The 26,409-nt window shown below is 47.1% G+C and overlaps 1 protein-coding gene and 8 non-coding genes across 9 annotated transcripts; all 9 read left to right on the plus strand.

The window, feature by feature from the left end:
* The first annotated feature begins 9,312 nt into the window (after positions 1-9,312).
* On the plus strand, positions 9,313-9,384 carry TRNAP-AGG (transfer RNA proline (anticodon AGG)). The gene has a single exon. It is a non-coding gene; the product is annotated as a tRNA-Pro (tRNA).
* A 5,175-nt stretch (positions 9,385-14,559) lies between these two features.
* On the plus strand, positions 14,560-14,631 carry TRNAP-AGG (transfer RNA proline (anticodon AGG)). The gene has a single exon. It is a non-coding gene; the product is annotated as a tRNA-Pro (tRNA).
* Positions 14,632-14,831: 200 nt separating this feature from the next.
* On the plus strand, positions 14,832-14,903 carry TRNAP-AGG (transfer RNA proline (anticodon AGG)). The gene has a single exon. It is a non-coding gene; the product is annotated as a tRNA-Pro (tRNA).
* A 254-nt stretch (positions 14,904-15,157) lies between these two features.
* LOC126548329 (uncharacterized) lies at positions 15,158-16,348 on the plus strand. The gene has a single exon (XM_050196474.1). It carries the CDS (start codon positions 15,158-15,160, stop codon positions 16,346-16,348), a length of 1,191 nt encoding a protein of 396 aa, XP_050052431.1.
* Positions 16,349-20,335: 3,987 nt separating this feature from the next.
* On the plus strand, positions 20,336-20,407 carry TRNAR-ACG (transfer RNA arginine (anticodon ACG)). Its single transcript has one exon. It is a non-coding gene; the product is annotated as a tRNA-Arg (tRNA).
* Positions 20,408-20,608: 201 nt separating this feature from the next.
* Positions 20,609-20,680, plus strand: TRNAP-AGG (transfer RNA proline (anticodon AGG)). The gene has a single exon. It is a non-coding gene; the product is annotated as a tRNA-Pro (tRNA).
* Positions 20,681-20,881: 201 nt separating this feature from the next.
* TRNAP-AGG (transfer RNA proline (anticodon AGG)) lies at positions 20,882-20,953 on the plus strand. The gene has a single exon. It is a non-coding gene; the product is annotated as a tRNA-Pro (tRNA).
* A 201-nt stretch (positions 20,954-21,154) lies between these two features.
* TRNAP-AGG (transfer RNA proline (anticodon AGG)) lies at positions 21,155-21,226 on the plus strand. Its single transcript has one exon. It is a non-coding gene; the product is annotated as a tRNA-Pro (tRNA).
* A 747-nt stretch (positions 21,227-21,973) lies between these two features.
* TRNAP-AGG (transfer RNA proline (anticodon AGG)) lies at positions 21,974-22,045 on the plus strand. The gene has a single exon. It is a non-coding gene; the product is annotated as a tRNA-Pro (tRNA).
* The last annotated feature ends 4,364 nt before the right edge of the window (positions 22,046-26,409 follow it).

Consider the following 26,409-nt stretch of genomic DNA (forward strand, 5'->3'; position numbering starts at 1 on the left):
TTCTCAAGTCATGTTGGGTGAAAACTCTCGTTACCATCGAATTGGCGTGCTTTATTGTAGCCATAAGTGCCTAACATGCTTAGTAATGAAGACGCAGAAGCGCGTATAGAAAGCGGAAAGGCGTGGCTGTGAGAGCGCACGACGACAAACTGACAACCATAGCCAACCTCACGTGTTTTTGTGCGTTTGAACTGCGCCATGGGTGGACAAAGAAAATGCAAAGACCATGTCAGAAGTGCGGAGACGCGCGCCTTCCGATTTTTCGTTGCGCCCGTTGACATATGTGGGAATTTTGCGAGAATTTGTCTGAGCACCTCACAGGATTTGTTGCAAATGGTTAGGCCCCCAAAACACGTGCTCATGTGTCACCTGAGGAGGCAGCAATACTGCCTAAATTTTTTTATCCCCTGTGGAGGTGGAACACGAGAAGCTATAATATCGGTACATTAGAGAACCGCGTGTGTGTGTGTGTGTGCGTGTGTGTGTGTGTGTGTGTGTGTGTGTGTGTGTGTGTGTGTGTGTGTGTGTGTGTGTGTGTGTGTGTGTGTGTGTCTGTGTGCGTGCGTGCGTGCGTGTGTGTGTGTGCGCGCTTGTGTGTGTGCGGGCGTTTTCATTTCAGGACAGTGTTAGACTTGGGCAGACGTATTCTAGAAAGCCATCTCACGCGCAAGTTACTGAGAAAACGGTTACCGTTATGCATTGCTTTGTGCGCTCTTATAAGAGACGACCATAAATCTCTCACTTAGTGGCAGTAATCAACATGCACAGCTCACGGGGCCACCACCAGGAATCTGCCAATCCAGCTAGCCACAATGCTTGACTTCGCTGTGGTCATCATTACGAGCGTACGTATCACGACCGCATTTGGCTATACAGCAATACCACACCGAACAGGGACCATGCGAAACTTCGTGCTTGCTTTTTTTTTTCTTGGCCTCTGCACTGGCAACGCCTCTCCCGCAGGGGAGCGACACCGAGCACTATTTAATCTTGTACTGAAAACGGCCACCTTGCGAGGCAATACGCGCAGGCTTTTTCTTTTTCAGCCGCGGCACCACAGAACAAGAGCGCCAAGCAGGCTTGCCTAACTCAATTTCGGAAAGGGAGACAACAAGCAACTTTTGGTCTCCGCGCCGCGAGTAGGTAAACGATGCGGGGAGGGACCGCGAGGCAGGCAAAATCAAAATGGTCCGCATTTGGACTAATTGCAGCCAACGCCAGGAGAAACGGCGAGACGCGTACGCTGTTACAGCCGTTCGTGTATATAACGACGATGCTCGTCTCGCATGACGGCTCTCGCTTGTTGCGCTTTCCGAGTGCCCGAAGTGCAAATACTACAGACTACACCACGCGACCCTTTTGTGCAGAATCCGCGGTAATTGATTACGATCGTGGAGGCAATTGGGCACGGCGGTTTCGTTTAATCAAATTAAGGGAAGATGCGCCCTTACAATTGCCACGTTGCTTCTTCGTTTTGACTAACTGCCACTTCTGCGCTGAACCCCGACGAAAAGCAGAAGCGAAGTGGAAGCCTTCACAAAGGACTTCTGTAACTTCGTGTATCCAGTAGATCATGTCGCTTTTATCGATATAGGTAGAGCAAATGACTAAACTTTCGGCGTGATTGCGTGATTAAGAACTACACCTCCCGTTTAATCACCTGGTGCAACGCTTTGTCTATTGGGCCGGGATAATGTAAGGATTCAATTGCAATGCTTTGCTTCTTTGCGCATGGTCAGTGGTCCGAGCATGCGCTGCCCACGTTATCACTCGGATCAGCTGGCCGTAAACTGTAGATCACAAGAAAGGAACAGAATTGAGCAAAAGGAGTAATCTGCATTAAACTAGCCCTTGGCTTCGTTTCAAGAGCCTTCGCATGTTACGACTGCTTGCTAGAACGCTGATTTCACGATCATGCGTTGGCTGTGCACGAGGTCGCGGGATCGAATACCAGCCACGGCGGCCGCATTTCGACGGGGGCGAAATCCGAAAGCACCCGTGCACTTAGATTTAGGTGCGCGTTAAAGAACCCCAGGTGGTCGAAATTTCCGGAGTCCTCCACTACGGCGTGCCTCATCATATGCTGCCTCATCATATGCAGAAAGTGGTTTTGGCACGTAAAACCCCACAATTGTTTTAATCATGCGTCACGCGCTCAGCATCACGTGTTTGGCTTGGCACCCACTGCGGTGGCGAACTGCGCTCCTGAGCACGAGGTCGCGGGTTCCAGTCCCGGCCGCAGTGAAAGCATTGCGATGTGGGCACAAGACAAAAAAAAAAAAAAAATAGAAACGCTGGTGTCACGTTAAGCAACGCCAGGCAGTTAAAATAATCCATAGCCCTATGAATAAACCAGCGAACTATTTAGACGCATACACAGAGACAAGAAGTGCATAGGAATATGCTGGACTGTCCACTGGCTATTATATACAGACACCCGCAAGGTTCTCAGCAGGCGCATGTGCCAGAAAAAAACGACGACGCCCTACAAACACACTTTTTTCTTCAGTTGTCATTGACACATGCTACCGAAATCTCATATCTAGGTATGAACGCATCTCTTCACCCGTCGCGGTGTCTTGGCGGCTATGGTGTTGCGCGGCTAGGCACGAGGTCGCGGGATGAAGTCCCGGCCGAGGCGGCGGCATTTCGATGGGGGCGAAATACAAAATAGGCCCCATCCCGCTGTGCATTGGGTCGCGGGAGGTCGCGGGATCGAATACCGGCCACGGCGGCCGCATTTTGACGGGGGCGAAATGCGAAAGCACCCGTTTACTTAGATTTAGGTGCGCGTTAAAGAACCCCAGGTGGTCGAAATTTCCGGAGTCCTCCACTACGGCGTGGAACGCAACGAAAGGAACACAAGCTTTTTCTTTTACAAGCGGACAAAGACGGAGGCTTCGTCGTCATGCGCGCGGGCATGTACAAGGAAAAACCTTGCAAGGAGTTGAGAAGAACTTTGTGCGAGTGAAAAAAAGCGATGTGCGAGTAAAAACCAGGTTCATGAACTTCTGTAAAGAGTTGAACCTGACAAAATTAGCCAATGATATCTGCAATTGCAGAGGTAACTCCTTGAATGCTTTCTTCACAGCTAAAACTCATAAACCTGGCATCCCTTTTAGGACCATGCATTATTAGTGAGAACGGAACCTGGCAGCAATGTGTCAGCCGCTTTATACTATGTAAGCTTAAGTCGATAAAAGTGAACGATCCCTTCCTCACAAAAAAATCCCAAGAAGTTACAAACTTTTTCCAGAATAACCGCAGTGCCGGTTATGCTTTCTCTGTGGATATTGAGGATTTATTTTATTCCGTTTCTCAACCTGAACTTTTAGTTGCTGTAAAGGAGACTGTAGAAAATTCAGGCGAACTCTCTTTTCAGTCCACAGCAGGAGTGTCTCTTGATGATTTTTAAAGCTTTTAGAATTTTATCTGAGTGGCCTTTTATCCTTTTTGACAGGTAACCTTTTCTGTAGCGCAATGGTATTTGTATAGAGTCCTGTGTTGCACCTATCTCGTGCGACATCTTTTTTGTTCATGTTGATCGCCTTTAGGTTCGAGATTTTATTGGAGCCCCGATTTTAAAGGTATTTAGATATGTCGAATATTTTTTTATCTTTTTACAAGCTCGCAATGACACTTCTTTTGAAGATTCTGTACGACAGGTATTAAGTACTTTTAACGACCATGGTAAAGGCCTGGCTTTTACCCAAGAACTACCGCAAAATGGCGAGATACGTTTTTTAGACCTCAGGCTGAGGATAACTAAGGGACACACCTGTTGGGCGTATATCCCACGTGCAAAGAAAGAGCTTTTGCCCTATGAATCGTCTCATTCAAAGACCGCGAAAAGAGCAATTGCACCGCTCTGCATGGAATCGGCGCTTCAAAAGTCGTGCCCGCACGAAATGCTTTTTAGCTTTGACAATCAGGTTCGGAGGCTTTTGGCCGCAGGCTTCCCTTGCTCGGTCCTTGTAGCAGTTGCTGAAACCCTCCTCAAGAAACTTGGTCCCCGACGAATGAAGGCTGCACCTGAACGCGTCAAGACGAAACCTGAGGCGACATTCATAAGGTTTCACACAACCTCCAAAAAGTGGCCAGCAGGCACAACGTGCCGCTTGTTTTTTCTGCGCCAAACAAGTTGGCGAAGCTGTGCCCCGCATCTGCAGTGAAAGTCAGCGCGGTTGCAAAAAGCAGCATGAAGATGTCTTAGTCAGGTTTGCCCTAGGAGTGGTATACTTTATTCCCCTGTCATGCGGCAAGTGCTATATCGGGCAGACCTGACGCTTAAGGGAATGACCGCTTGAGGGAACACTCTCAAAAATTAACAAAACAAGACAAACTTGCGAATTTAGTTTCGCATGTGAGGGTTTGCGAGTGCGTGCCACGGTTCAAAGAAGCAAAGGTTCTGGATAGAAGTTTTGCTGGAAAACAGAAGAGTTTTGCTGGAAGCTTTTCACATACAAAAAAGCCGGGTCTGTGCATCAGCGATGTTTCAATAAATTTGTACTCGGCTGAGCGCACATTTCTGGAGAGATTTGAAAAACTATAACGCATGGCTTTTCATCAATTGGTCATGTGTTCACTTCTTGCTGCTTGGGAGTTTTATCATTTCACTTCCCGTGACTGTTTGCGACATGGCGATAAAGAAGGCTGGCGCAGTTCGGTTGTGCGTATGTGTTGTGATTCTCTTAAATATTGAACCCTTTTCAAAAATTAAACCAGTTGTCAGTAGCGTTTCCTCGTCCTCGTGTCGTCTTTTCACCATGTATTCCTCCTTTTTAGCGCTACCATCAGTTTTAAAGAATGCATCACGAACTAGCCCAGCACCAAGTTTTATTGATGCATTGGGGTCACGTTAAAGATCCCCTGGTGGGCAAAATTAATCCGGAGTCCCCCATTACGGCGAGCGTCATACTCAAATCGTGGTTTTGGCACGCAAAACCCCAAAATTCAATTGAACAGTCTATTTCAGTCAGAGTGAGCGACGGCACACAAAGGTCACTGTGCTTCCCATTCTGAAAAGGTTCAAGAATCTCCCTCGCGGTCCCCGTTTATTCCCCAGCCAAGAATTGTTACTCAGCTAAACAGAGAAACACAACCATATCTATATATAGCAATGAGGGGCTAAATGACGATGCTCACCTGCGCCTACTCTGTTTTTGTGTTCCCTCAGCCTCTGGTCAATGCACTGCCCGGTTCGGCCTATACATAAACCTTTCCACACGTCACCTGTCTCTTCACTTGCTAGGCATGCTTAACAAATTTGTTTCTGTGATTATCCGAATCCGCCGAAATGCGCGAGCACAAAGAAGATAACCTTGACGAGGCTGAAAACACAGCATTCACGCCTTGCCGCTCAGCCGGGCTTAGCCACTTTCTGTTTAGTACAACACTTTATGCAAGTAGGCAACTGCCCGCACTTTTGAAAACCCCCCCTGAGACGGAGGCGACCTCCTGCCTCGTTGAACCTGAAGGCATGGACACCCTTACCGGCCCAACTAGCCAACCGACGGGGAAACGGCCCCACAACCAGACCGTAAGCCGGACGGCGAAACAGGACGGCCGTGGCGGAGACGAGCCACCGCCCAAAGCGCCAGGTATGAGAAGGTTGACCTTGAAGCCGCGGCCGAACATTACGGTCGATCCACGGCAGGCGGGTAAACCGCCTCCGTAATTCGGTGCTGGCTAGCTTGAATGGGATTGGGGGGTTGGTGAGTGCAATGGCGGTCATCCTGAGTGCTAGTTTTCTAGAACCTCGCCAGGAAGGGGGGCCCAAGTTGCACTTGAGTGCCCTTTCCGGAAGGTCGAGCTGCGTCTCCTTTAGTGGCATTCGACGTGGTTATCGGCGCACCTTTATGAGCGCTCATCCATGTGTAACTGTGATGGGCACCATTCTACCGTGTAGCCATGGCGGTTAATATCGAAGGAACGCTACGTGTAGCTACGTTAAATGTACGAGGGCTCAGTGCAAGAAGACGGCAATGTCAGCCAAGTCGTCTCCTCTTGGATAATGACTTGCATATAGTAGGAATCCAAGAAACGAAAATTGAGAGCCAAGAGCTAACCGACATAATGGTGTCCAATTTTCGAGCTCGCTTTGACGTGTGCGTTTGTCACGCGGTTGGTAGATCAGGCGGCTGCGCTATATTCCTACGAAATAATTTTGGCATTTGTGTGCAGTCAGTGTTTTCGTGTGAAACTGGGTGTCTGTTAGTGGCTGATTTTTGTTTTCGTGATGTGGATTACCGTGCTAGTTGTATCTATGCGCCGAATATCGAAACGGACCAGCGATCTTTCTTTGAGCGTCTTGAAGGTCACGTAAACTGTTGCAAGGTGGTAATACTGCTGGGTGATTTTAACTGTGTATGCAATGCTGAAGCTCGAGCAAAATGTTCACGCGTTCGCGATAAGAGTGCTGAATATCTGAACGGTGTGATGCACGATTATGACCTGGAAGATGTGGGTAGTGTTTCTGCCAGTGGGACTCGCCCGCGATTTACCTACTTCCAGCGTGATAGCCACGCTCGTTTCGATAGATTATACGTGTCAGCCGAATTAGTTCCATTATGTTGTGAAAACTGAACTAGAAAGGATGGATACAGAAAAAATACAAAGCAGCACTTGTGAGATCAAGGTCTGAAAAGTTGTGGGCGGGAGAAATTCCAACGAAACGAACCTTATCAGACGAGAAAAGACATGCATGTCGGAAGGAAATCCGCCAGCTAGCTAAAGGCAAGCACATTACCTCCGACAAAAATTACATTCAGCAAGGGATCACCGATCATTTTAAAGCAATTTTACGTCATCCGCGGAATCTTAAAGCTAGCTACGAGAAAGAATTTCTCTCATTGATGCCAAAGCTCGATGAAGAAGTTAGGACACGGCTGGAACTACCAATTAGCCTGAGTGAGATAGAGTGCTCAATAGATGAGTTGTCCATCTGTAAGGCACCTGGGCCTGATGGCTTGGGAGCCACTTTTTATAAAACCTTCAAGTCTGCATTGGCTCGTGTTCTTCACGAAGTTATCAGCGAAACGTATGAGCGAAAAAGCTTGCCCTTGTCTTTCACAACCTCATATATCGTGTTAATTCCGAAGAGTGATGATGAGGAAAAACTTTTGTTACCAGGGTCATATCGCCCGATAACTCTAGCCAACGTCGACTATAAAATATTCACGAAAGCTTTAGACAAACGACTGCAAAGTGCAATTAAAACATTGGTAGGGCCGCACCAGACTTGTGGTATTAAAGGCCGCAGTATTACAACAAATGTACACGTTGCACGAATTGTGCTTGAGTGTTGCGATGCGATTGGCGATAACGTCACGATGATGCAGATCGATTGAACAAAAGCCTTCGACCTCGTCTCGCACAAGGCTTTGTTCTGCATACTGGAACATGCGAACGTTGGCAACGTCGTAACGGAAGGTGTCATGATGGCGTACAGAGAATGCTCAACGCGTATCATAGTTAATGGGGAACTAACCGATAGCTTTCCTGTACACTCGTCGGTGCGGCAAGGATGCCCGATGTCGCCCCTTCTATTTGCTGCTTATCTCGAACCACTGTGTTTGTCGATTAAAAATGACGAGCACATAGCAAGCTATCGGCTGCAGGCAGCGCACGTTAAAATTTTGGCATGTGCAGGCGATATCGCGATTTTCTGCACAAACAAAGCGAGCATTAAAGAGGCAACGACTATTGTTGAAAAGTTTTGAGATTGTGGTTTTTTAGTGGCGCAAGGGCCAGGAGTTTTGAGATTCAACTGGCGCCCAGATAAACTGGGATAAGAGTTACGGCTTCTGGCATGGTAGTTGGCAAGACACGCCGGAGACCTTTTATCGACTGAAGTGGTCGACGTTACCAACGCAGTACTTGGGTATGCCTCTCGGAAGTTACCGTGAACCTGAATCGTACTGGCTCGATCAAGTTTCGAAAGCAAAGGAAAAGGCTGACGGGCGGAGAGGAAAGCAATTGTCAATGTTTTTTAGAGCCACTGTTTGCAATCTTTCTTTAGTTTCTAAGATATGGTACGTTATGAATGTGTTGTGTACTGCGAGGGTAAGCGTACAAAATGTTCACCGTGTTTTCGCTATATTCATTTGGGCCTCCACCTGGGAGAGGATGAGTCGAACGAACTTGTTCCTCCCGGTCAAGAAAGGTGGGCTTGGTTTAGCTCATTTGTTTCTGCGACAAGTCGTGCCACGCTTTGTGTTTTTACTGGATCAAAACGATCCTTTTCTCCGAACAGTAATACAGGTACGACTGTGTAGACAACTTCCAGGATTCATTGTTTCGACAGTTCACAATATGCCAGGAGCAGTGACTGGTTACCTGCGTGAAGTGGTATGTCCATATAGGATGTTGAATGTACGTTTTTCACATCAATACCTGTCCACCGTTACAAAGAAAAAACTATGCAGAGATCTCGTGGACACGATGTTCCCTGCACCTTTGTACCGTTTTCCACACCATGGAGGATGCCAATACTGACGTCAGCTAAATCTTTCTTCAACTTGCACACAAACACACTTCTCGTTAAGACCTGGCTGCATGAAAAGGGTATTTTTATCCCCTGGAGCACCGACTGCTTATTATGTAAAATACCGGAAACAATAGAACATGCATTCCTAGATTGCTGGGACGCCATCTTTCACTGGGATATTCTGCAAAGAACATTGAAAACACAGTTACCCCTGGACTCATATGGAATACGCTTCTTACCGATTTATAACGCGGAGGATGTCCCGTATGACCTTATTATTATCCTGAGCCTCCACGCTATGTGGAAAACTAGACTGCAATTTCAAAATGGAGACATTGTTGTTCGACCGGTTCGGGAAAACTTCATTCAGATTGTTGTGTGTGTGAGAGATGCTTTCAAAGCGCTGCCTGATCCACCACAATGAATCTCTGTATTTGATGAATTAGCGTTGTTCAAAAGATCTAAGTACCGTGTTGGCCAAAGTGTGGTTCACACTTTTTATCCTTTGTAAACCTTGATCTAGCACGTCAAAGTCGGCAATAAAGGAAAAAAAGCGCGTTGGTCTAGGGGTATGATTCTCGCTTCGGGTGCGAGAGGTGCCGCGTTAAAATCGCGGACGAGCCCATTATTGTTTCTCTCTTTTTACTGTCAGTCGGCATATAAAGAAATATTTAAATAAAATCGCAGAACATCTTTCAATCTTTTTTAACTATGTTCCTATTCTCTTCTCAGCACGAAGGTGATCAAAGATGCCCGCGTCTTCGTTTTTGCAGAAAGCCAAGATGTTACGATACTGTATATGGCCGCAAATTGGAAAAGACGTCGGCTCGTTGGTCTAGGGGTATGATTCTCGCTTAGGGTGCGAGAGGTCGCGGGTTCAAATCCCGGACGAGCCCGTTGTTATTGCACTTTTTAATGTCAGCCGGCATATAAAGAAATGTTTAAATAAAACCGAAGAACATTATCCATTCTCTTTTTTCTGTACGTTCCTATTCTCTTCTCAGCACGAAGGTGATTCAAGATGCCCACGTCTTCGTTATTGCAGAGAGCCAAGATGTTACCATACTGTACACGTGCCGCAAATTTGAAAAGACGTCGTCTCGTTGGTCTAGGGGATTCTACTTCCAGCTACCGTTCGGTGCGGACGCAGAATGCCTTGCTCCGTTTGGGCGGTGTTTGCGGCTCAGACGAGCTGCGGTAACAGGAATGCTGCTATGGATAGCCAGGACTACGAAGTTATTTTGCCGCCTCTGCCTACAGGACCATGCGTGGCCAACACGCTCTTTCTTCACGGATACGTAAAGGCAAGGCCCTACCGAGTCGAAGATTTTCGAGACACGCTGGTTCGTCTGGGTCTGCTTCCCGAGGTTGACGCCTTGGGGGCTTTCCAGATGAACCACGTGTGGGCGGTTACTTTCAGAAGCCCAGATGCTATGAAGAAAATGCTGGCCCTCGGAGACATTACGGTTAAGGAGCGTCGCTGCCTGGTGGTTAACCCAGCCAGCCAGGATGTGCGGCTTAAGCTCTACTGGCTCCTTCACAACGTGCAAGATGAGGACGTCCGCGCCGCGCTCACGCCTTTTGGGAAGGTTACGGAGGTCTTCAAGGAACGCTGGCGCGTGCAAGGCATCACCGATAAATGTTCGTCAACCCGCATCGTATCGATGAAGCTGAAACCTGGAATTACCATAGACGACCTCCCGCATCAAGTTCGGGTCGCCGGCATCATGACACTGCTGGTTGCGCCTGGGGGCGTGCCCCGCTTTGCCTGAGGTGTAACCGCACAGGTCATATCAGGCGAGAGTGTCGCGCACCGCGCTGTGCTTTGTGTCGACGCTTCGGGCACGACGAAAGCTCGTGCGTGCGAACGTACGCGAATGTGGCGGGACCATCCAAAAGTGATGAAGTCATCCAGGAGCACACAATGGACGCATTCGATGCTGAAGAGACGGCTGGAAAAGGTGGCGTGGTGCAACGTCCTGATCCAAAGGAAGGCACCCGGGAACCAGCGAAGAAAGCGGACACCAAAGAATTAGAGGAGAAGCCCGCTCGAGCTAAAGAAAAAGAGCACCACGCGGAAAATGACAAGAACAAGACAAGCAACGAGCCTGCGGAATCGTTCGGACACTCTCCGAGTCCCATGGACACGACGGAGCCCCTTAAAGGAGCGTGCCCGGTAAAACGTCCACTCGAAGCTAACGAGAAAAGGGGCGAAGGATCAAGTGGATCAAGCCACGAGGAACCGCTTGCGAAAACACCGAGTGGCCGTCGGTCGAGCTTCAAGCCGACACCTAATATCCCAACTGGCAGGAAAGGGCCAGCGTCGGGACCGACGTGAGCCCCCAGCAAGTGTTCGCAGTATGTGTGAGTACTGAGGTGGGGGAGGGGAGGATGTAAAGACTGACGTTGCATTCGAACGAAGTGAGTGTCAGTAGTCTGTTTAAGAAGGACTTCAGTTTCACGCGCCTCCTCACATTACCATGAAAATACTTCTAGACACAGCCTTACGATTTGGTACAATTAATGTTCGAGGCCTTGCAGGAAGGCGCAAGCAATATCAGCTTTGTCGCCTACTCATGAAAAAGAATCTTGACGTAATCGGTGTACAAGAAACAAAAGTCGATAGTGAAGAAGGGACGGATCAAATGTTGCATTCATTTAGGTTACGTTTTTACGTGTGTGTTTCGCACGCATGCGGTACTTCAGGTGGTTGTGCGCTTTTTCTGAGGAGCGCTATAGGCCTCTCAGTAGAAAATGTGTTAACAGACGATAGTGGCCGGCTTATTGTTTGTGATTTATGTTTCTGTGATATTAAGTGGCACGTCATTTTCTTGTATGCGCCTAACCAGGTGAGCGACCGAAAGAATTTCTTTGAAAGCGTTGAAAACCATTTGCAGTGTGACCGAATTGTTGTGATGATGGGTGATTTCAATTGCGTCTGTAATGTAAAAGACAGAGTTGGAAGCCCACCTATTCATGATGCAAGTGTGCAGTCTTTGAACGTAGCGATAGAAAAATACAATTTAGAGGATGTTGGGGATGTGATGTCCAATGCAGAGACGCCACCATTCACTCACTATCAGCGAAATAGTCATGCCAGGTTGGACCGCGCCTTCGTTTCAGCGGATCTAATACCATTGTGTTTTCTATATGAAGTGAATCATGTTTCCTTTACCGATCACAGCTTAGTCAACTTTGTCGTTGGTCCGAAAAAGCCGACCGGTTTTAACTGGGAGTTGTGGAAATTTAACTTTAAGCTCTTAGAAGGTGAATTATTTTTGAGGGGTGTTAATGATAGCCTTCACGGATGGTTCGAGACAGAACGCAAAAGTTATGCAGAAGCGTGGGAGAATTTCAAACAAGACGTTAAAATGTTAGCCATAGAGAGGTCTGGTGCCTTGCGCCGAGAGGAAAAGAAAAAAGAATTAGAAATGCAAAATAATTTAAATCTTTATTTAAGTGTTGAGAATGTCAGTCCCGGAAAGTATACGAAGGAAATAAAAGAAATTAAATCCCAGTTCGAACTAGTCGAAGCTGAAAGATATAAAGGGGCGGTCGTACGCGCACGCGCTGAAAAGTTATGGTGCGGAGAACAGCCGACAAAGCGCTCACTCGGGGACGAACGAGCTTATGCCTCGCGGAACGAGATAACAGCCGTAACATACGGCAGTGAGGTTGTACGATATAAAGAAACAAATAAGACAGGCCTTTTATGAGCATTACTGCGAACTAGTAGGGCAAGAACACATTCGCGATGCAGGATTCGATACTGAATTCCTGTCGTTATTGCCAAGCCTTGAAAGGGAAGTAACGGAAAGGCTCGAAGAACCGATTACTTTAGAAGAAATAAAATGGGCGATCGACGCACTAAGTTCCGGAAAAACGCCAGGGCCAGACGGTCTCAGCGCCGCTTTCTACCAAGCTTTTAAGCAAGACAGCCGCTGCCCTTCATAAAGTAATTGCGGAAGCGTATGAGAACTGCGTGCTGCCCCCTTCTTTTCGTCAGAGTCACACGGTGTTGATACCGAAGTCCGAAGACCCTCATGTACTACTGTCGACAGGGGCGTACCGCCCGATAAGTCTCACAAACACAGATTCTAAAATATACACGAAGGTTCTTGCACGGAGACTCCAAAATGTGATACAGCAATTAGTAGGGCCGCACCAGACATGTGGCATAAGAGGACGATCCATTGTCACCAATATACATGTAGCGAGAACAATATTGGAAAGTTGTGACGCCTTCTCAGAAAAGGTAGCACTGTTGCAACTTTATCTTGAAAAAGCGTTTGACAGAGTGTCACATGAAATCCTTTTTCTTGTTTTAAAACATGCCAAAATAGGTTCCGTTCTTTTGCAAGGTGTTAAAATGTGCTACGCTGGCGTATCTACGAAACTAATAGTTAACAAACAGCCTACGGCTATGATAGAAGTTAAGTCAGCACTCCGCCAAGGATGCGCATTATCGTCTCTACTTTTTGCATTGTACGTTGAACCATTTTGCTTAAAGGTTATTAGTGGTAATAACATAAGGGGATTTGCAATGGACTCCAGATAAGTTAGCTAATCCCACCAGTAGCCTACAACCACTCAACTCAACTCAACTCAACTCCAGATAAGTTAAAATCTTGGCGTACGCAGACGATATCGCCATATTCTGTCGAGACAAGCAAAGCATCTCTAATGCAGTAGAAGTGGCGAACAGATTCTGCAAGGTCACCGGAAGTGCGATAAACTGGAGTAAGTCATTGGGCATCTGGCATGGTAATTGGAATGATAAAATAGAGTTTTTTGAAAATATGCAGTGGACCACGACGCCTGCGCGGTACCTTGGGGTACCTCTGCAATATTATCATGATACAAAGGACTATTGGCAAGAAGAACTAGAGCAAGTTAAAGTTAAAACAACAAAGTTAGGAGGTAGAAATTTATCGATTTTCGCACGGTCAACCGTATGCAATGTTTTCCTTTTTGCAAAAATCTGGTATGTACTGCAAGCACTGTGCATGTCAAGAATGACCATCCAAAAGATACACAGAGCATGCGCTGTTTTTATATGGGGATCCACATGGGAGAGAACGAGCCGCACTAATTTATTTCGGTCGGTGAAGTCAGGAGGCCTTGGTTTGACGCATTTGTTTTTCAGGCAAGTTGTCTCAAGATTTCTTTTTTTGCGAGATCAGAAGGATCCCTTCTTGCGAACAGTGTGCCAACTACGTTTACGAAATGCGTTACCTCAATTTATCGTAACCTCAACAACGGCAAATGGCGCAAGTCTCCGCGGATTTTTACGGGAGGTAGCTTGGTCCGTAGAATTCTTGCATGCTCGCTTTTCATTTGATTATCTTGCTATTGTTGGAAGAAAAAAAATTGTATAAGGACCTAGTTGACGTTTGTATGCCTGTTCCTTTGTACCGATCTATGTATTCACCGAGCACAGGAGCAGATGTATTGAAGCGAGTGAAACGGATGCCAGTGCGATCTGGGGCTAAAACGTTTTTCTTCCAATTGCATACTGGAACTCTTCCCGTCAAACCTTGGCTACAAGAAAAAGGCCTCTTTGTCGCATGGTCGGTCAACTGCAGCAGGTGTAGAAAACCAGAGACGATCGAACACATATTTTTGGATTGCTCGGACGCACTTTTCTTGTGGGACATTCTGCAACGTACACTAAAAAAGGAGTTGCCTATCACACCGTACGGCATCCGTTTCCTTCCAATTGCCAGTGAAGATGGTGTTCCTTATGATATGCTTATGGCGCTGATTCTACACAGCCTGTGGAAAACACGCATGGACGTCAGGCATGAAAGACTGGTTATTCGCCCAGCTAGAGAGCACTTTACTGAAAGTATTTTGTTCTTGCGCGAGGCTTGCAATGCACGACTAGATAAGTCTGAATGGGCTACCTTGTTAGATGAACTCGTCTGTCTAAAGAGGTTCTAACAATGCACGCCTGCCAAATGACGGCAGGCGGTTATATCACCAGAGCACTGTACTTATCATCCTTACGCCATCTGTATATATATATGTCTGTTTCAGTTGTCAAAGAATGGCAATAAAGAAAAAAAAAAGGCTCGTTGGTCTAGGGGTATGATTCTCGCTTAGGGTGCGAGAGGTCCCGGGTTCAAATCCCTGACGAGCCCGTTATTGTTCCTTCTTTTAATGTCAGCCGGCATATAAAGAAATGTTTAAATAAAACCGAAGAACATTATCCATTCTTTTTTTCTGTACGTTTCTATTCTCTTCTCAGCACGAAGGTGATTAAAGATGCCCACGTCTTCGTTATTGCAGAGAGCCAAGATTTTACCATACTGTACACGTGCCGCAAATGGGAAAAGCCGTCGGCTCGTTGGTCTAGGGGTATGATTCTCGCTTAGGGTGCGAGAGGTCCCGGGTTCAAATCCCGGACGAGCCCGTTATTGTTCCTTCTTTTAATGTCAGCCGGCATATAAAGAAATGTTTAAATAAAACCGAAGAACATTATCCATTCTTTTTTTTCTTTACGTTCCTATTCTCAGCACGAAGGTGATTGAAGATGCCCACGTCTTCGTTATTGCAGAGAGCCAAGATGTTACCATACTGTACACGTGCCGCAAATTGCAAAAGACGTCGGCTCGTTGACCTAGGGGATTCTACTTCCGGCCGTGATAGCAAACAGACGCGTGTGGAATGTGCTCCGCCGGAGCGGTATCAGCGGCCCAGTCGGGCCGCGGAAACAGGTTTTTTGCTGATGAAGCCCCGGACTATCAAGTTATTCTGCCGTCGCTGCCAACAGGTGCGTCTGTAGCGAATACTGTTTTTCTCCACGGGGATTTGAAAGCCAGGCCTTACCGTGTAGAAGATTTTCGGGACACGTTGGTTCATCTCGGAGTGCTTCCTGAAGTGATAGCTTTGGGGGCGTTCCAGATGAACCATGTTTGGGCCGTCACTTTTAAAAGTGCAGAAGCTACGAAGAAGGTGGTAGAAATTGGGGAAGTTCTGGTCAAGGAGAAACGGTGCCTTGTGGTTGACACCGAAAATCAAGAAGTGCGCATCAAGCTTTACTGGGTGCTACATAATGTTCCGGACGAAGAAGTGCGCTCTGCTCTAGCACCGTACGGGAAAGCAAGCGATATCTACAAGGAGCGCTGGCGAGTGCACGGAATAGCTGACAAAGGCTCGCCTACGCGCACGGTTGGTCTGAAGCTCAAGCCTGGTGTAACTCTAGAAGATTTACCCCATCAGTTGCGCGTTGCAGGAATCATGGCTCTACTCGTTGCGCCGGGACGCCCACCGCTATGCTTGAGGTGCCATGCCACAGGCCATATCAGGCGCGACTGCCGGGTACCGCGTTGTGCCAAATGTCGGCGATATGGCCACGATGAAAGCGTCTGCGTGCGAACCTACGCAAACGTGGCCGGAGTCAAAGCAAGCGATGAACTGTCGACGGAACATCTAATGGACGAGGCAGACGCGGCCGAAACTACCCCCGAGGCAGACAGCTCGCGAACTATTGGTGCAACAAACGTGTCACATGTGAAGCAAAAGGCTGCACTCATTATTGCGGAAGACACAGCCATCGCTTCAACAGAGGCTGTAGCGACACAGGCGATGGGCGCTCCAACGAGCCAACACATTGCACCTGGCGCGAGTGTCGAGCAAAGCCCTGAGACTACAGACGTTATTACGGCAAGTACCAGCAGCCCTGCACCAAAACGACTCCATGAGGACGGCAAAGAAGGGGACAAGACCGACCAGAATGCAACGGATGAGCCGCCTGTGAAAACGACACCCCATCGAAGGACTACATTTAAACCCGCACCGAAAATACCGCTCGAGCCACGGCCCGAGCGGAAACCGCCGGCCCCGCCGGCGACGTGACAGGGTGTCGAGCCTTCTTTTTTTTCCAACCGGACACTATCAGCGGAAGGGACTGGAAAGACAGTGCGTTGACGTCGTCACGGCGAAGTCTAAATTCCAATCAATATGGCTGGAACGACTGGGATTTTCTATAAAAATGTGAGTGTTTTGTCGTCTTGTGATAAGCAAGGGATACTATGCCGTTTGTGATTATAAAAAAATGGCTGTTACTCTCCAAACGCCTCTTTATGTAGGCACTCTTAACGTGCGGGGCCTGTCGACACGGAGAAAACAATACCAGCTGAATCGACTTTTTATGGAAAATGAATTGGACATAATTGCCATACAGGAAACGAAGATCGAAAGTCAGGAAGGAACAAACCGCATGGTTCAACCTTTTAGGGCGTACTACAATGTATGCGTTGCGCATGCAGTAGGTACAGCCGGTGGTTGTGCGCTGTTATTGAAGCACTCCACAGGTATATCTGTTGATAGTGTGTACGCGTGTGACACTGGACGACTTATTGTATGTGACATAACGTTGCAAGCCCAGAAGTTCCGAATAGTTTGTTTACATGCCCCAAATGCACCAAGTGAGCGCAGATTGTTTTTTTTTTGAAAGTGTTGAACGTTATCTGAATTGTGACAGGGCAATTATGATGATGGGGGACTTTAATTGCGTATCCAGAGTAGAAGAGAGGACAAGAGATGCACCGATACGAGATGCGAGTGTGTCGGTACTAAATGCGCTGACTGAAGGTCACCTGTCAGAAGATGTAGGGTGCTTCCTGTCATATGGCACATTGCCTCGGTTTACCCACTACCAGGGGGACAGCCACGCTAGATTAGATCGTATTTATGTTTCGGCAGATTTGGCACCCGTCTGCAATAAGTATGACATTAAAACCGTTTTCTTTAGCGACCATAGTTTGGTTGTGTGCGCGCTAGGTCCGAGGAAACCGGCGAAATTTAACTGGAAGCTGTGGAAATGCAATGTTAAACTCCTCAATGATGAGGTATATATGAAGGAAACAAAAGAAAAAATTGGAGACCTACTGGCAAATGAACCGGAGTGTTATGCGGAGGCGTGGGAACATTTTAAGGAAAACGCAAAAATCTCAGCCATCGAAAGAGCCGGGGCATTGCGGAGGAAGCAAAACAAAGAAGAAACTCAGCTCCAAAGCCAGCTTGATTTTTATTTGAATGCAGAAGCTAGAGCCCCGGGTAACTTTGCCAGAGAAATAAAAGAAATTAAAAGCAAACTAGAAATTATTAATACAGAAAAGTACAGGGGCGCAGTTGTACGAGCGCGTGCGGAAAAAATGTATATGGGTGAAACCCCGACCAAACGCGCTCAATCAGATGAAAAAAAGCTATGCGTCGCGCAACGAAATAAAAGCGATAATGTACAGAGATGAAATTGTGCAAGACGAGGAACTGATACGTCGCGCATTTGTTAATTATTATCGGAATTTAGTTGGCCACGAACCAAAGATTGTGGAAGGTTTTCAAAGCGATTTCTTGCGACGCATGCCAAAACTTGAAGCAGAAGTTAAAACGAATCTCGAAGCACCAATCAGCGTTGCAGAAATTGAGGGGGCAATCGATGAATTGAGTGCAGGGAAATCGCCAGGCCCTGATGGTTTTGGCTCAGAATTCTACAAGGCTTTTAAAACTGAGATAGCAGTTGTCCTGCATAACGTAATAAAGGAGTCATACAGAACAAAGAAGTTGCCTCCTTCTTTCAGGCAGAACCATGTTGTACTTTTTCGAAAAACAGAGGATCCTGCTGCCTTGCTCTCTGTACGAGCGTATCGACCGATAACTCCAACGAACACGGACTACAAAATCTTCGCTAAAGTTTTGGGTAGGAGACTGCAAAGTGTTATAACCAGGCTTGTGGGGCCGCATCAGACTTGCGGCATAAAAGGAAGGTCCATTGTAACAAACATACACGTGGCTAGAACCGTCCTGGAGTGCTGTGATGCGTACTGCGGTAAGGTCGCAATGGTACAACTGGATTTAGAGAAGGCATTCGACAGAGTTGTGCATAAAGTCCTTTTCAACATTCTAGAACACATCAATGTCGGGAAGGTCCTATCAGAAGGTATAGAAATGTGTTACGCAGACATTTCTAGCAGGATTAAAATTAATAAATCATTAACTGCCAGTTTCCAGATAAAGTCCTCTGTTAGGCAAGGATGCCCTTTGTCTCCTTTACTGTTCGCGCTGTACCTGGAACCTTTCTGTTTGAAAATCATGTCATCGAGTGCAATAAAAGGTTTTAGGTTGAGCACAAGCGAGGTTAAGCTGCTTACGTACGCTGACGATATTGCAGTTTTCTGTTCTGACCAAGAAAGTGTCAGGAATGCCGTCAGTGTGGCGAAGAGTTTTTGTAAAGTGACCGGAAGCGTTATCAACTGGAGCAAATCTTTGGGCTTTTGGCATGGGGATTGGGACGACACCCCGGACGTCTTTGAAAGCATGCAGTGGACGGTTTCGCCAACGAAATACCTCGGGGTGCCTTTAAATCACTACAAAGACACTAGTGATTATTGGAGAAATGAAGCGGAACAAATAAAAGAAAAATCGACCAAATTTGGAGGGAGAGACTTATCTATATTTGCAAGGTTAACAGTATGTAACCTTTTTCTTGTAGCCAAGATTTGGTATGTTCTGCAAGTACTGTGTGCGACGAGAGCAAGCATTCAAAGACTCCACAGGGTGCTAGCAGTGTATATATGGGGATCAACTTGGGAACGTACAAGCCGTACAAATTTATTCCGGTCAGTGAAAAGTGGCGGACTGGGCTTGGCGCATTTATTTCTAAAACAGGTGGCGTCTAGATTTCTCTTTATGCGAGAGCAAAACAATGCTTTCCTACGTACTGTGATTCAAATGCGATTGTGTGACGCTATGCCAGCGTTTATTGTGTCGTCTGATCGGGTTGATGGGTCGAAAGTAAGAGGCTTCCTGCGAGAAGTCGTCTGGTCTTACGAGTTCCTCGCAGCACGGTTCTCATTACAGTATCTAAGCAATGTCACACGAAAGAAACTACAAAGATGCTGTTGATGTATGTATGCCAGAACCACTGTATCGCACCATGTTGTCAACAGGAGCAGGCAAAGACGTACTGAAAAGGGTGAAGCGGATGCCAGTACGGTCCACGATGAAAACGTTCTTCTTTTACTTGCACACCGGAACTCTGCCCGTTAAACCGTGGTTAGAGCAGAAGGGTATCTTCGTGCCTTGGACGATAAACTGCTTATTGTGCAAGCAACCAGAAACTATCGACCATATTTTTCTTGATTGCGTAGATGCCACCTTCTTATGGGACATACTGCAACGTACTTTAAAAAAAGAGTTACCGATTACCCGATATGGCATCCGCTTCCTCCCAACCGATAATGATGAAGGGGTGCCGTATGACATGTTTATGGCTTTATGTCTTCACAGCATCTGGAAAACAAGAATGGCAGTGTATCATGCAGATATGAACGCCCAGCCAGCCAGAGAGTACTTCAAAGAAAGTATCGCGTTGATTCGTGAGATATATAAAGCACAGATTGATCCACCAGCATGGATGCCTGTATTAGATGCTCTTGTCAACCTGAAGCGGTTTTAAATGCCCACGCTTGCCCAAAGCGGGCAAGCGTTTTTAATTACTTTATGTAGTGTGAATTTGTGATTGTATCGCTTTGTTTCAATCCTGAGAAAGGTAATAAAAAAAAAAGGCTCGTTGACCTAGGGGTATGATTCTCGCTTAGTGTGCGAGAGGTCCCAGGTTCAAATCCCGGACGAGCCCGTTGTTATTGCACTTTTTATTGTCAGCCGGCATATAAAGAAATGTTTAAATAAAACCGAAGAACATTATCCATTCTTTTTTTTTTCTGTACGTTCCTATTCTCTTCTCAGCACGAAGGTGATTAAAGATGCCCACGTCTTCGTTATTGCAGAGAGCCAAGATGTTACCATACTGTACACGTGCCGCAAAGTGGAAAAGACGTCGGCTCGTTGGTCTAGGGGTATGATTCTCGCTTACGGTGCGAGAGGTCCCGGGTTCAAATCCCGGAAGAGCCCGTTGTTTTTGCACTTTTTAATGTCAGCCGGCATATAAAGAAATGTTTAAATAAAACCGAAGAACATTATCCATTCTTTTTTTTCTGTACGTTCCTATTCTCTTCTCAGCACGAAGGTGATTAAAGATGCCCACGTCTTCGTTATTGCAGAGAGCCAAGATGTTACCATACTGCACACGTGCCGCAAATTGAAGAAGACGTCGGCTCGTTGGTCTAGGGGTATGATTCTCGCTTAGGGTGCGAGAGGTCCCGGGTTCAAATCCCGGACGAGCCCGTAGTTTTTGCACTTTTTAATGTCAGCCGGCATATAAAGAAATGTTAAAATAAAACCGAAGAACATTATCCATTCTTTTTTTTCTGTACGTTCCTATTCTCTTCTCAGCACGAAGGTGATTAAAGATGCCCACGTCTTCGTTATTGCAGAGAGCCAAGATGTTACCATACTGTACACGTGCCGCAAAGTGGAAAAGACGTCGGCTCGTTGGTCTAGGGGTATGATTCTCGCTTAGGGTGCGAGAGGTCCCAGGTTCAAATCCCGGACGAGCCCGTTGTTATTGCACTTTTTATTGTCAGCCGGCATATAAAGAAATGTTTAAATAAAACCGAAGAACATTATCCATTCTTTTTTTTCTGTACGTTCCTATTCTCTTCTCAGCACGAAGGTGATTAAAGATGCCCACGTCTTCGTTATTGCAGAGAGCCAAGATGTTACCATACTGTACACGTGCCGCAAAGTGGAAAAGACGTCGGCTCGTTGGTCTAGGGGTATGATTCTCGCTTAGGGTGCGAGAGGTCCCGGGTTCAAATCCCGGAAGAGCCCGTTGTTTTTGCACTTTTTAATGTCAGCCGGTATATAAAGAAATGTTTAAATAAAACCGAAGAACATTATCCATTCTTTTTTTTCTGTACGTTCCTATTCTCTTATCAGCACGAAGGTGATTAAAGATGCCCACGTCTTCGTTATTGCAGAGAGCCAAGATGTTACCATACTGTACACGTGCCGCAAATTGAAGAAGACGTCGGCTGGTTGGTCTAGGGGTATGATTCTCGCTAAGGGTGCGAGAGGTCCCGGGTTCAAATCCCGGACGAGCCCGTAGTTTTTGCACTTTTTAATGTCAGCCGGCATATAAAGAAATGTTAAAATAAAACCGAAGAACATTATCCATTCTTTTTTTTCTGTACGTTCCTATTCTCTTCTCAGCACGAAGGTGATTAAAGATGCCCACGTCTTCGTTATTGCAGAGAGCCAAGATGTTACCATACTGTACACGTGCCGCAAAGTGGAAAAGACGTCGGCTCGTTGGTCTAGGGGTATGATTCTCGCTTAGGGTGCGAGAGGTCCCAGGTGCAAATCCCGGACGAGCCCGTTGTTATTGCACTTTTTAGTGTCAGCCGGCATATAAAGAAATGTTTAAATAAAACCGAAGAACATTATCCATTCTTTTTTTTCTGTACGTTCCTATTCTCTTCTCAGCACGAAGGTGATTAAAGATGCCGATGTCTTCGTTATTGCAGAGAGCCAAGATGTTACCATACTGTACACGTGCCGCAAATTGGAAAAGACGTCGGCTCGTTGGTCTAGGGGTATGATTCTCGCTTAGGGTGCGAGAGGTTCCGGGTTCAAATCCCGGACGACCCCGTTGTTATTGCACTTTTTAGTGTCAGCCGGCATATAAAGAAATGTTTAAATAAAACCGAAGAACATTATCCGTTCTTTTTTTTTCTGTACGTTCCTATTCTCTTCTCAGCACGAAGGTGATTAAAGATGCCGACGTCTTCGTTATTGCAGAGAGCCAAGATGTTACCATACTGTACACGTGCCGCAAATTGGAAAAGACGTCGGCTCGTTGGTCTAGGACACATTCCACTTCCGGCCACCGAGCGTGACGGACGGCGAATCATGAGCTCCAGTGGAGCGGCGACAGCGGCCTTTGTTGGCCGCTGAAACAGGTGGAACAGCGATGACGACGCAGGCTATCAGATTATTTTGCCTCCACTGCCAAAGGGGCGCGTCGTGCTAAACACCGTGTTTTTGCACGGCGACGTGCGAGCTAGACCTTACAAAGTAGAAGATTTCCGGGACGCTCTTGGCCCAACAGGATTGCTGCCGGAAGTGCTTGCCCTCGGGGCCTACCAGATTAACCACGTCTGGGCTGTGACCCTGAACACCGCGGACGCCACGAAAAGGATGCTTGAAGTCAAGGAGCTGAAGGTAAAGGGGCGGCGCTGCATCGTGGTCGACCCTCATGATCAGCAGGTGCGGCTGTGTCTTCATTGGTTAATACATGGTGTGGCCGATGAAGATGTAAGAACGGCATTGGCGGCTTTCGGTAAAGCCGTACAAGTCACCCGAGAGCGATGGCGCGTTCAGGATATCAACGACAAGGGGACAACGACCCGGTCCGTCTTGCTCAAGCTCAACAGCGGCGTGAAGGTGGAAGATCTCCCGCACCAAATTAGGGTCGCCGGTGAGCTGGTCCTAGTCGTCGTTCCTGGCAGGCCAATGCAGTGCTTGCGCTGTCAAGGCACTGGTCATGTACGACGAGACTGCAAGGTTCCCCGGTGCTCGCAATGCCGTCGGTTTGGACACGCCGAGTACCAGTGCGTACGTACATACGCCTCTATGACTGGGCCAGCCGAAGGCAATGACACAGCAAGGTTGGTAATGGACGCGGCCGAGGCCGAAGACGCGGCGAAAGGGGCAGGAGACCAGGCAACCCCATGTGCTGTAGGCGGTGTGCTTGCACCTGATGTGGGCGCGGGGACACCACCGGACAAGGAAAACTCTACGGAAGGTGTGGCAAAAAAGCCAGCAGAAGAGACCAAGGAAGAAAGCAAGAGCAGCCGAACGGAAGCTAGCGAGCAAATGAAGACAGCTGAGGACCAGTCGGCGCAGAACGACCCTATGAGCAGCAATGTCGGAGCCTCGGTCAAACGGCCTCTTGAGAAGGCTGCAGACAGCAGCGCAGCGAACCAAGGAAGTGGGGAAGACGGGCCGCCTTCGAAGACGCCAACGGGCAGGCGCAGCAGCTACAAGCCACGACCGAACACCGCTAACGCAGACAAGAAGTCCGAGAAGAAGCCACCACCGCTCTCCAGTGGTACCGGTCCACCGGGCGGCTCCGGGGGCGTCTAGCTGTGTGCTAGGCGCTAAAGGTAAACACCATGCTCCGGGCCAAAACTTTTCGCTAGACCTATAATCATGGCTCCCAACCCGCCGCTTAGATTGGCCACGCTAAACGTTCGAGGTCTGGCCGCCAAGCGAAAGCAGAGCCAAGTGTGTAGGCTGCTGGTGGACTATGACCTTGACGTGTTAGCCGTGCAAGAGACAAAAGTAGATGGTGATGAAGAGACCCGCAGCATGGTGCAGCGGTTTACGCCACGGTACTACGCGGTAGTGAGCCACGCCTTAGGGACGTCGGCGGGCTGCGTGCTGTTTGTTAGAAAATTACCCGGTATAACGGTGCAAGGTTTTTATTCATGTCCATCTGGTAGATTAGTTTTCTGTGATTTTGCTTTGCATGGAATTGAATAGCGGGTGGTATGTATTTATGCACCAAATGCGTTGGAGGAACGGGCTTTGTTTTTTTCCATGTTAAAAGAGTATATATCTTCTGAAAAGCAGATGGTGCTGTTAGGTGATTTTAATTGTGTTCTCAATGCCCGAGATCGGTCTAATAGAGGTTTAAGGAGCGATAAAAGTAGGAATGTTTTGAACGAGATAATTACTGAATGCGAATTAGCGGATGTGGCGGAATGTATGATAGGGACGCGAGATGTGCGTTTCACGCACTTTCAAGGAAACAGCCATGCGCGCTTAGATCGTATTTACTTGTCGCTTCAAGCAATACCAATGTGTAATAGTTACAGTGTATATCCTATTTCCTTCGCTGATCATTGTCTGGTTAAATGTCACTTAGGAAGGAAGAAAAAAGGCGGCAGCTTCTCTTGGGAGCTGTGGAAAATGAATTCAAACTTAACTACTGACGAAAGTTTCGGAGAATATGTATCGGACTGCATCAAAAAAATTCTAATGAGCGGCGAGGGTGAATTAAAAGATCGATGGGAAGTGTTTAAACAGTGCATTAAAATGAAAGCCATCGATCTTTCCGTAGCAATAATGCATGAAACAAAAAAGAAAGAGAAGGAACTGCGAATAATCTTGGAAAAGCTGACAGAACTGGAGTGCCAAGAACCGGGAGCATACAAAAGCGACATACGGAATATTAAACAGAAACTTGAACTGCATGATGAGGAACGCTATCCCGGAGCGATAGTTCGTGCTCGAGCCGAATCCTTTGCGATAGGGGAGGCGCCCACAAAAAGGGCGCTCGGACTGGAAAAATCGCACGCTCGACCTAATCATATTGACGTGATCGAGGTGGGTGGTAACGAAGTTACAGATAATGATAGTATCGCACGTGCGTTTTTTGAACACTACGAAAATCTGTTCGCATTTAGGCAGGTGGACCTAGAACGGTTTAAGACGAACTTCTTGAAAAGAATGCCTCAACTGACTGAAGAAAGAAAAGTAGCGTTAGAAACGCTGATAACTGTTTGAAGTGGAACGCGCAATTGACAGTTTGAATCCTGGCAAGTCACCGGGCCCTGATGGGCTTTGCGCTCTGTGGTACAAGCGGTTTAAAAAGGAATTGTCAGCAGTACTTGTAGCAATTTTTAACGAAGCGTACGATGGTAAGGCGTTACCGCCATCTTTCGGTCAATCACACACGGTATTGATTCCGAAGACAGAGGATGTAGATAAGTTGAAAAGTGTAACATCATACAGACCAATAGCACTCACAAATGTAGACTATAAGATACTAATGAAAGTCTTAGCAGCTAGACTTCAGTCGGTTGTTAAAGACATAGTCGGCCCACACCAAACGTGTGGAATTAAGGGTCGCACTATTGCGACGAATGTTCACAAGATGCGCTCAGTTCTTGAATGTTGTGACTCCCTTGAAGCGTGTGTGGCCATACTTCAATTGGATCTGGAGAAGGCATTTGATTGCGTAGCGCATGCTATCTTGTTTGCAGTGTTGGAACACATTCATGTCGGATCCGTCATCACGGATGGTGTAGCTCTGGCGTATCGGAACTGCTCTACCAGACTAATTATTAACAAAGAATTGGGGGCCCCCATTAAAGTGCAGCGTTCCGTGCATCAAGGCTGTCCCATCAGTCCACTTTTGTTTTGTATATATATTGAAACATTATGTTTGTCAATAATTGAAAATAATTCTATCCGTGGTTTTCGTTTACAATCTTCAGAGGTAAAACTGCTCGCATATGCCGATGATGTGGCGGTATGTTGTATTGACTACGAAGGCATTGAAGAAACCATTCGAAGTGTTAAATTTTTCAGCGACGTTACAGGGAGCCGAGTAAACTGGGGAAAGTGTCTGGGATTTTGGCACGGCGTGTGGCCGTTCACCCCGGGCATTTTTGCCAATGTTGTATGGCAGAAAACGCCTGTGAAGTACCTTGGTGTGCCACTTGAGTTCTACAAAAATAATAATGACTACTGGCAGCAACAAGCAGAACTCTTACGCGAAAAGGCGAATGCTTGGAGGGCGAATTATCTCTCTATGTTTGCGAAGGCAACCGTGTGTAACATGTTTTTTGTGGCTAAGCTATGGTATGTGATACAAGTGATGCACTGTTCCAGGATAAATGTGCAGAAACTTCATAGGGTTTTTGCGACCTTTGTGTGGGGATCGACGCGGGAAAGGTGCAGTCGCACAAATTTGTTCAGGAGTGTGAAGTGTGGGGGACTTGGACTGGCACACCTTTTTGTCAAACAATTAGTTAATAGATTTTTCTTTTTTCGCGAGGTCAGCGACCCATTTCTGCAAACGGTGTGCCAGGCCAGATTAGGGCGACTGCTACCTGAATATGTTATTAGCACGCAAGTCCTGACGGGGACGGCACAAGGTTATTTTCGGGAAGTAGTAGCGAGTGTGCGATTTTTGAGTGTGCGTTTTTCTAATGATTATTTAT

The sequence above is a fragment of the Dermacentor andersoni genome, chromosome 1 (genome assembly GCF_023375885.2).
Source record: "Dermacentor andersoni chromosome 1, qqDerAnde1_hic_scaffold, whole genome shotgun sequence".
In the NCBI taxonomy this organism is placed as follows: Eukaryota; Metazoa; Arthropoda; class Arachnida; order Ixodida; family Ixodidae; genus Dermacentor; species Dermacentor andersoni.